General features: G+C 49.9%; 1 protein-coding gene across 2 annotated transcripts in view; it reads left to right on the top strand.

Annotated features, from left to right (window-relative positions):
- Positions 1 to 12,230, top strand: part of BOP1 (BOP1 ribosomal biogenesis factor) — a 113,982-nt gene that overhangs the window by 94,391 nt on the left and 7,361 nt on the right. Inside the window, exons 12-16 of one of the 2 annotated variants that reach the window (XM_059868587.1) lie at positions 386 to 566; positions 3,097 to 3,108; positions 3,429 to 3,705; positions 3,783 to 3,867; positions 9,529 to 9,636. In XM_059868587.1, the coding sequence (XP_059724570.1) occupies positions 386 to 566; positions 3,097 to 3,108; positions 3,429 to 3,705; positions 3,783 to 3,867; positions 9,529 to 9,636 (663 nt within the window). Of the gene's footprint in view, positions 1 to 385; positions 567 to 3,096; positions 3,109 to 3,416; positions 3,706 to 3,782; positions 3,868 to 9,528; positions 9,637 to 12,230 lie in introns of both variants that reach the window. The other variant, XM_059868578.1, reaches the window with a different exon arrangement.

Here is a 12,230-nt window from a genome sequence, read left to right as displayed (position 1 = left end):
CCCAGGGATCTTTCCCAGATTTCCTTGGTCCCAGGGGATTTCCTGATCTCGGGTTTCCCATTCCCCAGGGATAAGCAGCTGCTCCTGGGTGGAATTCCCTGATCCCAGATTTCCCCTGATCCCAGATTCCTTAGGAATGAGCAGCTGCTCCTGGGGAGGGTTCAGTGATCCCAGAGGATCCCCTGATCCTGGATTTCCCATTCCCAAGGATGAGCAGCTGCTGCTGGGGAGGGTTCCCTGATCCTGGATTTCCCCCTGATCCCAGATTCCCCTGATCCCAGATTCCCCCCGATCCCGGATTTCCCATTCCCAGGGATGAGCAGGTGCTCATGGGGAGGGTTCCCTGATCCCAGATTCCCCCTGATCCCGGATTTCCCATTCCCAGGGATGAGCAGGTGCTCCTGGTGAATCCAGGCCTCGGGGACCGGCTGCTGGTGGCAGCCACGGATCAGCTCCTGGATTCCTGGGAAGCTCCGGAGGAGGAGCGGATCCAGCCGGTCCGGTGGATCCCGGCCAGCCCCGAGGAGCGCGGGAAGGGGATCCGGCTGCTGGTGCAGCACAGCAAGGTGGGATCGGCATTCCAGGGATCCGGCTGGGATCGGCATTCCCAGGATCTGGGTGGGATCGGCATTACCGGGATCCGGGTGGGATCGGCATTCCAGGGATCCGGCTGGGATCGGCATTCCCAGGATCTGGGTGGGATCGGCATTCCAGGGATCCGGCTGGGATCGGCGTTCCCGGGATCCGGGTGGGATCGGCATTCCAGGGCTCTGGATGGGATTGGCCTTCCCGAGATCCGGGTGGGATCGGCATTCCAGGGATCCGGGTGGGATCAGCGTTCCCGGGATCTGGGTGGGATTGGCATTCCCAGGATCTGGGTGGGATTGGCATTCCTGGGATCTGGGTGGGATCGGCATTCCTGGGGTCTGGATGGGATCGGCATTCCCGGGATCTGGGTGGGATCGGTGTTCCTGGGGTCTGGATGGGTTCGGCATTCCCGGGATCTGGGTGGGATCGGCGTTCCTGGGGTCTGGGTGGGATCAGCATTCCTGGGGTCTGGCTGGGATCGGCATTCCTGGGATCTGGCTGGGATCGGCATTCCCAGGATCTGGGTTGGATCGGCATTCCCAGGATCCGGGTGGAATCAGCATTCCCAGGATCCAGCTGGGATCAGCATTGCTGGGAACTGGGGGGATTGACGTTCCTGGGATCTGGCTGGGATTGGCATTCCCGGGATCCATGTAGGACCGGCATCCCCAGGATCTGGCTGGGATTGGCATTCCCGGGATTTGGGGCTGGTGGATCCATCCCAGCCCAGGATCCAGGGAGGGGCCTCGTTCCCACAGCTGCATCTCGAGGGATGCCATTCCAGGAGGATCCCTGTTCCCTGCTCCACATCCCGAGGGAAGGATCCCAAATGGATCCTTGCTCCCTGCTCCACATCCCAAGGGACAGAATTCCAAGAGGATTCTTTTCCCAGCTCCACATCCCAAGGGATCCCTTCCCGTTCCCGGGAATCCCGGGCAGTTTTCCAGAGCCTTTCCCAGCAGGGGGATCCTCCCCAGCCCCGTTTTCCAGGAATCCCCAGGATCATTTCCCGGAGCCGCAGGAATTCCAGCTGGGATCGGCCCCTTTTCCCAGCTTCTCCCAGGAATCCTCGGCCTCAGTTCCTGCCCTGCTTCCCAGAGCCCCAAATCCCAGAATCCCACTAAATTCCAAGGGAATATTCCCAAAAATCCCAACCCGAGGCCATTTCCCGGGTCCTGTCCCTGTTCCCTGGGAGCAGATCCCGCCCTGGATCCCCCTGGATCCCTTCCATCCCGATTTTCTCCGGGATGAGCCCCCCAGATCCCTCAGCCACTCCTGGGAATTCCCCCAATCCCATTCCCAATCCCAATCCTACCCCGAGGAGCTCTGGGATGATCCCAAAACTCAGGATCTCACTCGGATCCCGCTCCTGTTCTCATTCCCAGCCCTAGGAGCTCCGGGATGATCCAGAAAGTCGGGATCTCACCCGGATCCCGATCCCATTCCCAGTCCCAATCCCTGATCCCATTCCCAGTCCCAATCCCAGATCCCATTCCTATTCCCATCCCAATCCCATTCCTAATCCCAGATCCCAATCCCATTTCCAATCCCATTCCCATCCCTGGACCCACCAACACAACTCCCACCCTCTCCCCTTCCCTGATCCCTCTGTTCCCACTGTGAGGAGCTCCAGGGTGATTCCAGAGGGTTGGGATTTTGGGAATCTCACCCGGATCCATCCCCATTCCCATTCTGGTTCCCATTCCCACCCCAAGGAGCTCCAGGGTGATTCCAGAGGGTCGGGATTTTGGGAATCTCACCCGGATCCCATTCCCAGCCAGGGCAATTCCTAAGCCTCAGTGATCCAGAAGATCAGGATCTCGGGATCTCACCCAGCTCCCGATCCCATTCCCACCTTGAGGAGCTCTGGGATGATCCAGCGGGTTGGAATTTTGGGATCTCACCCAGATCCCAATCCCATTCCCATTCCCAGCAGTGACACAGGTGATGTGGCACGGCCAGGGTGATTCCTAGGCTCCAGTGATGATCCAGAGGGTGGGAATCTCGGGATCTCACCAGGATCCCTTTCCCAATCCCATTCCATTCCCAGCCGGTGACGCATGTGACCTGGCACAGCCAGGGCGTTTCCCGTGTCCCGGTGGTGATCCCGCGGGTCGGAATCTCGGGATCTCACCAGGATCCCGATCCCATTCCCACCTTGAGGAGCTCCAGGATGATCCAGAGGGTCGGGATCTCAGGATCTCACCCAGATCCCAATCCCAATCCCAATCCCATTGCATTCCCAGCCGGTGACACAGGTGAACTGGCACGGCAAGGGCGACTACTGGGCCTCGGTGGTGATCCAGCGGGTCGGGATTTCGGGATCTCACCTGGATCCCAATCCCATTCCCAGCTTGAGGAGCTCAGGGATGATCCAGCGGGTCGGGATTTCGGGATCTCACCTGGATCCCAATCCCATTCCCACCTTGAGGAGCTCTGGGATGATCCAGAGGGTCGGGATTTTGGGATCTCACCCCGATCCCTTTCCCAATCCTGTTGCATTCCCAGCCGGTGACGCAGGTGACGTGGCATGGCAAGGGCGATTCCCATGTCCCGGTGGTGATCCAGAGGGTTGGGATTCTGGGATCGGACCTTGATCCCAATCCCATTCCCACCTTGAGGAGCTCTGGGATGATCCAGAGGGTCAGGATTCTGGGATCTCACCAGGATCCCAATCCCAATCCCATTCCCATTGCATTCCCAGCCAGTGACGCAGGTGACCTGGCACGGCAAGGGCGACTACTGGGCCTCGGTGGTGATCCAGCGGGTCGGGATTTCGGGATCTCACCCGGATCCCAATCCCAATCCCATTCCCATTGCATTCCCAGCCGGTGATGCAGGTGACCTGGCACGGCAAGGGCGACTACTGGGCCTCGGTGGTGCGGAACCCCGGCAGCCGGCAGGTGCTGATCCACCAGAGCAGCCGGCGCTGGAGCCAGGATCCCTTCCGGAAGAGCCCCGGGATGATCCAGTGCGTGCAGTTCCACCCGCTCCGGCCCTACTTCCTGGTGGCTTCCCAGCGCTCCGTGCGCATCTACAACCTGCTGCGCCAGGAGCTCACCAAGAAACTCCAGAGCAACTGCCAGTGGATCTCCAGCATGGCCGTGCACCCCGGAGGTGCGGGATCTCCCCCGGGAACGCCGGGATCCGCCCGGGAACGCCGGGATCCCGCTGACTCCGGGGTTTTTCCCTAGGGGACAACGTGATCTGCGGGAGCTACGACAGCAAGCTGGCCTGGTTTGACCTGGACCTGTCCACGCGGCCCTACCGGCTGCTGCGGTGAGTGCCGGGATCCGCTGGGATCTGCCGGGATCCGCTGGGGGCCCTTGAGCATTCCCAGCTCTCTGTGGCAGCTGCAAATCCCGGCTTGTCCCAGTTTTGTGGAGATCAGAGCCCCGTGTTCCCTCGTTACCCCGGGTTGTTGTCCCACATTATCCCAGGTTGTTATCCCAAACTATCCTGGGTTGTTATCCCACGTTATCTCCAGTTGTTATCCCAAATTATCCCGGGTTATAATCCCAAATTATCCCAGGTTGTTATCCCAAGTTATCCCGGGCTGTTATCCCATATTATCCCGGGCTGTTATCCCACATTATCCCGGGTTGTTATTCCAAATTATCCCAGGTTCTTATCCCAAACTATCCCAGGTTGTTATCCTAAAGTATCCCAGGTTGTTATTCCAAACTATCCCGGGCTGTCATCCCACATTATCCCGGGTTGTTATCCCAAACTATCCCGGGTTGCTATTCCAAACTATCCCGGGCTGTCATCCCACATTATCCCGGGTTGTTATCCCAAACTATCCCGGGTTCTTATCCCACATTATCCTGGGCTGTTATCCCAAACTATCCCAGGTTGTTATCCCAAACTATCCCAGGTTGTTATCCCAAATTATCCCGGGTTGTTATCCCAAATTATCCCGGGTTCTTATCCCCAACTATCCCTGTTTGTTATCCCAAATTATCCCAGGTTGTTATCCCAAATTATCCCGGGCTATTATCCCACATTATCCTGGGTTGTTATCCCAAACTGCCCTGGGTCTTTATCCCATGTTATCCCAGGTTGTTTCCCGAATTATCCCAGGTTGTTATCCCAAGTTCTCCTGAGTTGTTATCCCAGTTTTTCCGGGATTGTTATCCCACATTATCTCAGGTTGTTATCCTGAGTTGTTATCCCGGGTTATTTTCCCAAATTATCCCGGGATGTAATCCCACATTTTCCCTCATTATTCCCAGTTGTTATCCCGTGTTATCCCAGGTTATCCCCTATTGTTATCCCAGGTTATCCCCTGTTGTTATCCCAGTTTTTCCCGGATTGTTATCCCAGTTTTTCCTGGGTTGTTATCCCATACTTTCCCTCATTTTCCTGGGTCATTATCCCGGATTTTCCGGGGCTGTTATTCCAGTTTATCCCAGGTTGTTATCCCAGGTTATCCTGGCTTGTTATCCCGGTTTTTCTTGGGCTGTTATCCCAGATTATCCCAGATTATCCCAGATTATCCCTCATTTTCCAGGGTCCTTACCCCACATTATCCTGGGCTGTTCTCTCTTTTCCCAGTGTCTATCCCATTTTTCCAGTGCTGATTCCCGTTTTCCCCAATGCTGATTCCCATTTTTCCCGGTGCTAATTCCTGTTTTTCCTGGTGTTTTCCCCAGTGTTTATCCCGGCTCTGATTCCCATTTTTCCTGGTGTTTTTCCCAGTGTTTATCCCGGCTCCGATTCCCGTTTTTCCCGGCTTTGATTCCCGGTGTTTTTCCCAGTGCTAATTCCCGTTTTTCCCAGTGTTTTTCCCAGCTCTGATTCCCGGTGTTTTTCCCAGCTCTGATTCCCGGTGTTTTTCTCAGTGTTTATCCCAGCTCTTGATTCCTGGTGTTTTTCCCGGCTCTGATTCCTGGTTTTAATCCCGGCTCTGATTCCCGGTGTTTTTCCCGGTGTTTATCCTGGTTTTTATCCCGTCTCTGATTCCTGGTGTTTATCCCGTCTGTGATTCCCAGCTGTATTTCCCGGTGTTTTTCTGGGTGTTTATCCCAGCTGTGATTCCCGGTGTTTTTCCCATTTCTAAATCTCGGTGTTTATCCCGTCTGTGATTCCCGGTGTTTATCCCGGTGTTTATCCTGGTGTTTTTCTGGGTGTTTTCCTGGTATTTATCCTGGCTGTGATTCCCGGCTGTATTTCCAGGTGTTTTTCCGGGTGTTTATCCCAGCTGTGATTCCTGGTGTTTTTCCCATTTCTAAATCTCGGTGTTTATCCCGGCTCTGATTCCCGGTGTTTATCCCGGCTCTGATTCCCGGTGTTTATCCCGGCTCTGATTCCTGGTGTTTATCCTGGCTGTGATTCCTGGTGTTTTTCCCATCCCTGATTCCCAGTGTTTTTCCCGGTGTTTATCCAGGTGTTTTTCCTGTCTGTGATTCCCGGTGTTTATCCCAGTGTTTTTCTGGGTGTTTTCCCAGTGTTTATCCCGGCTGTATTTCTGGCTGTGATTCCCGGTGTTTATCCCGGCTGTTTCTCCGGCTGTGATTCCCGGTGTTTATCCCAGTGTTTATCCCGGTGTTTATCCCGGCTGTTTCTCCGGGTGTTTTCCCAGTGTTTTTCCCGGCTGTGATTCCTGGTGTTTTTCCCGTCTATCCCGGTGTATTTCCAGCTGTGATTCCCGGTGTTTATCCCAGCTGTACTTCCAGCTGTGATTCCCGGTGTTTATCCCAGCTGTATTTCCGGCTGTGATTCCCGGTGTTTTTCCCGGCTGTGATTCCCGGCTGTATTTCCGGCTGTGATTCCCAGTGTTTTTCTGGCTGTGATTCCCGGTGTTTATCCCGGTGTTTTTCCGGCTGTGATTCCCGGTGTTTATCCCAGTGTATTTCCGGCTGTGATTCCCGGTGTTTATCCCGGTGTATTTCCGGCTGTTTATCCCATCTGTGATTCCCGGTGTTTTTCCCGTCTGTGATTCCCGGTGTTTATCCCATCTGTGATTCCCGGTGTTTTTCCCGTCTGTGATTCCCGGTGTTTATCCCGGCTCTGATTCCCGGTGTTTATCCTGGCTCCGATTCCCGGTATTTATCCCGTCTGTGATTCCCGGCTGTATTTCCAGCTGTTTTCCCGGTGTTTTTCCCGGCTCTGATTCCCGGTGTTTATCCCATCTGTGATTCCCGGTGTTTATCCCGGCTCTGATTCCTGGTGTTTATCCCGTCTGTGATTCCCGGTGTTTATCCCGGCTCTGATTCCCGGTGTTTATCCCGGCTCTGATTCCTGGTGTTTATCCTGGCTGTGATTCCCGGTGTTTTTCCCATCCCTGATTCCCAGTGTTTTTCCCGGTGTTTATCCAGGTGTTTTTCCTGTCTGTGATTCCCGGTGTTTATCCCAGTGTTTTTCTGGGTGTTTTCCCGGTGTTTATCCCGGCTGTATTTCCGGCTGTGATTCCCGGTGTTTATCCCGGCTGTTTCTCCGGCTGTGATTCCCGGTGTTTATCCCAGTGTTTATCCCGGTGTTTATCCCGGCTGTTTCTCCGGGTGTTTTCCTGGTATTTTTCCCGGCTGTACTTCCGGCTGTGATTCCCGGTGTTTATCCCAGCTGTGATTCCCGGTGTTTATCCCGGTGTTTATCCCGGCTGTTTCTCTGGGTGTTTTCCCAGTGTTTTTCCCGGCTGTGATTCCCTGTGTTTTTCCCGTCTATCCCAGTGTATTTCCAGCTGTGATTCCTGGTGTTTATCCCAGCTGTATTTCCGGCTGTGATTCCCGGTGTTTTTCCCGGCTGTGATTCCCGGCTGTATTTCCGGCTGTGATTCCCGGTGTTTTTCCGGCTGTGATTCCCAGTGTTTATCCCGGTGTATTTCCGGCTGTGATTCCCGGTGTTTTTCCCGTCTATCCCAGCTGTATTTCCGGCTGTGATTTCCGGTGTTTATCCCGGTGTATTTCCGGCTGTGATTCCCGGTGTTTTTCCCGTCTATCCCGGTGTATTTCCGGCTGTGATTCCCGGTGTTTATCCCGGTGTATTTCCAGCTGTGATTTCTGGTGTTTATCCCGGTGTATTTCCGGCTGTGATTCCCGGTGTTTTCCCGGCTGTGATTCCCGGTGTATTTCCGGCTGTGATTCCCGGTGTATTTCTGGCTGTGATTCCCGGTGTTTATCCCTGTGTATTTCCAGCTGTGATTTCCGGTGTTTATCCCGGTGTATTTCCGGCTGTGATTCCCGGTGTTTTCCCAGCTGTGATTCCCGGTGTATTTCCGGCTGTGATTCCCGGTGTATTTCCGGCTCTGATTCCCGGTGTTTATCCCGTCTGTGATTCCCGGTGTATTTCCGGCTGTGATTCCCGGTGTTTTTATGGCTGTGATTCCCGGTGTATTTCCGGCTGTCTATCCCGGTGTATTTCCGGCTGTGATTCCCGGTGTTTTTCCCGTCTATCCCAGCTGTATTTCCGGCTGTGATTCCCGGTGTTTTTCCCATCTATCCCGGTGTATTTCTGGCTGTGATTCCCGGTGTTTTCCCGGCTGTGATTCCCGGTGTTATCCCGGTGTATTTCCGGCTATGATTCCCGGTGTTTATCCCGGTGTATTTCCGGCTGTGATTCCCAGTGTATTTCCGGCTGTGATTCCCGGTGTTTTTCCCATCTATCCCGGTGTATTTCTGGCTGTGATTCCCGGTGTTTTCCCGGCTGTGATTCCCGGTGTTTATCCCGGTGTATTTCCGGCTGTGATTCCCGGTGTTATCCCGGTGTATTTCCGGCTATGATTCCCGGTGTTTATCCCGGTGTATTTCCGGCTGTGATTCCCAGTGTATTTCCGGCTGTGATTCCCGGTGTTTTTCCCATCTATCCCGGTGTATTTCTGGCTGTGATTCCCGGTGTTTTCCCGGCTGTGATTCCCGGTGTTATCCCGGTGTATTTCCGGCTATGATTCCCGGTGTTTATCCCGGTGTATTTCCGGCTGTGATTCCCGGTGTTTTCCCGGCTGTGATTCCCGGTGTATTTCCGGCTCTGATTCCCGGTGTTTATCCCGTCTGTGATTCTCGGTGTATTTCCGGCTGTGATTCCCGGTGTTTATCCCGGTGTTTTTCCGGCTGTGATTCCGGTGTTTATCCCGGTGTATTTCCGGCTGTGATTCCCGGCTGTATTTCCGGCTGTGATTCCCGGTGTTTTTCCCGGCTCTGATTCCCAGTGTTTATCCCGTCTGTGATTCCCGGTGTTTATCCCGTCTGTGATTCCCGTCTGTATTTCCGGCTGTGATTCCCGGTGTATTTCCGGCTGTGATTCCCGGTGTTTTTCCCGTCTATCCCAGCTGTATTTCCGGCTGTGATTTCCGGTGTTTATCCCGGTGTATTTCCGGCTGTGATTCCTGGTGTTTTCCCGGCTGTATTTCCGGTGTTATCCCGGTGTATTTCCGGCTGTGATTCCCGGTGTTTATCCCGGTGTATTTCCGGCTCTGATTCCCGGTGTATTTCCGGCTCTGATTCCCGGTGTTTATCCCGTCTGTGATTCCCGGTGTTTATCCCGTCTGTGATTCCCGGTGTATTTCCGGCTGTGATTCCCGGTGTATTTCCGGCTGTTTATCCCAGCTGTATTTCCAGCTGTGATTTCCAGTGTATTTCCGGCTGTTTATCCCGGCTGTATTTCCGGCTGTGATTTCCGGTGTATTTCCAGCTGTTTATCCCGGCTGTATTTCCGGCTGTTTATCCCGGCTGTGATTCGCGGTGTTTGTCCCGGTGTATTTCCAGCTGTGATTCCCGGTGTTTATCCCGTCTGTGATTCCCGGCTGTATTTCCGGCTGTGATTCCCGGTGTTTTTCCCGTCTATCCCGGCTGTATTTCCGGCTGTGATTCCCGGTGTTTTTCCCGTCTATCCCGGTGTATTTCCGGCTGTGATTCCCGGCTGTATTCCCGGCTGTGATTCCCGGTGTTTTCCCGGCTGTTTATCCCGGTGTTTTCCCGGCTGTGATTCCCGCTGTCCCCGCAGGCACCACGGCCGCGCCGTGCGCTCGGTGGCGTTCCACCGGCGCTACCCGCTCTTCGCCTCCGCCTCCGACGACGGCTCCGTCATCGTCTGCCACGGCATGGTCTACAGGTACGGGAATCCGCCCGGGATCCAGCCCGGCCATCCCGGCCGCCACCTGCGGGATCTGCCGGGGGGATCGGACGGGATTCACTGGGGGGATCGATTGATGGGCTTATTGATGGGTTTATTGATGGGATTGATGGGATTTATGGATTTATTTATGGGAATTTATGGGATTTATTGATGGATTGGTGGGATTTATTGATGGGCTTATTGATGGGTTTATGGGATTTATTGATGGGATTTATGGGATTTATTGATGGATTTATTGATGGGATTTGTTAATGGGATTTATGGGATTTATTGATGGGATTTATTGATGGGATTTATGGGTTTATTTATGGGATTTATGGATGGGATTTATGGGTTTATTTATGGGATTTATGGGATTTATTGATGGGATTTATTGATGGATTTATGGGATTTATGGATGGATTTATTGATGGGATTTATTGATGGGATTGATGGGATTTATTGATGGGATTTATGGGATTTATTGATGGGATTTATGGGATTTATTGATGGGATTGATGGGATTGATGGGATTTATGGATTTATTGATGGGATTTATTGATGGGATTTATGGGATTTATTGATGGATTTATTGATGGGATTTATTGATGGGTTTATGGGATTTATTGATGAGATTTGACGGGATTTATTGATGGATTTATTGATGGGTTTATGGGATTTATTGATGGATTGGTGGGATTTATTGATGGGATTTATCAATGTGATTTATAGATTTATTGATGGGATTTATGGGATTTATTGATGGGATTGATGGGATTTATGAATTTATTGATGGGATTTATTGATGGGATTTATTGATGGATTTATTGATGGGTTTATGGGATTTATTGATGGGATTTATGGGTTTATTTATGGGATTTATGGATTTATTTATGGGATTTATCAATGGGATTTATGGGTTTATTGATGGGATTTATGGGATTTATTGATGGGATTTATTGATGGATTTATGGGATTTATGGATGGATTTATTGATGAGATTTATGGAATTTATTGATGGGATTTATTGATGGATTTATGGGATTTATGGATGGATTTATTGATGGGATTTATGGGATTTATTGATGGATTTATTGAAGGGATTTATGGGATTTATTGATGGGATTTATTGATGGATTTATTGATGGGTTTATGGGATTTATTGATGGGATTTATGGATGGGATTTATGGGTTTATTTATGGGATTTATGGATTTATTGATGGATTTATTTATGAGATTTATTGATGGGATTTATGGGATTTATTGATGGGATTTATTGATGGGATTTATGGGATTTATTGATGGGATTTATTGATGGGATTTATTGATGGGTTTATGGGATTTATTGATGGGATTTATTGATGGGATTTATTGATGGGATTTATGGGATTTATTGATGGGATTTATGGGATTTATTGATGGATTGGTGGGATTTATTGATGGGATTTATGGGATTTATTGATGGGATTTATGGGATTTATGGATTTATTGATGGGATTTAATGATGGGATTTATTGATGGGATTTATTGATGGATTTATTGATGGGATTTATTGATGGATTTATGGGATTTATGGATGGGATTTATTGATGGATTTATGGGATTTATGGATGGGATTTATTGATGGATTTATGGGATTTATCAATAGGATTTATGGTTTTATTGATGGGATTTATGGGTTTATTTATGGGATTTATGGATTTATTTATGGGATTTATCAATGGGATTTACGGGTTCATTGATGGGATTTATGGGATTTATTGATGGGTTTATTGATGGGTTTATGCGATTTATTGATGGGATTTATGGGATTTATTGATGGGATTTATGGGATTTATTGATGGGTTTATGGGATTTATTGATGGATTTGATGGGATTTATTGATGGGATTTATTGATGGGATTTATGGGATTTATTGATGGGATTTATGGGATTTATTGATGGGATTGATGGGATTTATGGATTTATTGATGGGATTTATTGATGGGATTTATGGGATTTATTGATGGATTTATTGATGGGATTTATTGATGGGTTTATGGGATTTATTGATGAGATTTGATGGGATTTATTGATGGATTTATTGATGGGTTTATGGGATTTATTGATGGATTGGTGGGATTTATTGATGGGATTTATCAATGTGATTTATAGATTTATTGATGGGATTTATGGGATTTATTGATGGGATTGATGGGATTTATGAATTTATTGATGGGATTTATTGATGGGATTTATTGATGGATTTATTGATGGGTTTATGGGATTTATTGATGGGATTTATGGGTTTATTTATGGGATTTATGGATTTATTTATGGGATTTATCAATGGGATTTATGGGTTTATTGATGGGATTTATGGGATTTATTGATGGGATTTATTGATGGATTTATGGGATTTATGGATGGATTTATTGATGAGATTTATGGAATTTATTGATGGGATTTATTGATGGATTTATGGGATTTATGGATGGATTTATTGATGGGATTTATGGGATTTATTGATGGATTTATTGAAGGGATTTATGGGATTTATTGATGGGATTTATTGATGGATTTATTGATGGGTTTATGGGATTTATTGATG

Source organism: Haemorhous mexicanus, chromosome 1, assembly GCF_027477595.1.
Source record: "Haemorhous mexicanus isolate bHaeMex1 chromosome 1, bHaeMex1.pri, whole genome shotgun sequence".
In the NCBI taxonomy this organism is placed as follows: Eukaryota; Metazoa; Chordata; class Aves; order Passeriformes; family Fringillidae; genus Haemorhous; species Haemorhous mexicanus.
The sequence above is the reverse complement of the archived record's forward strand: the minus strand, read 5'-3'. Positions and strand labels throughout refer to the sequence as shown.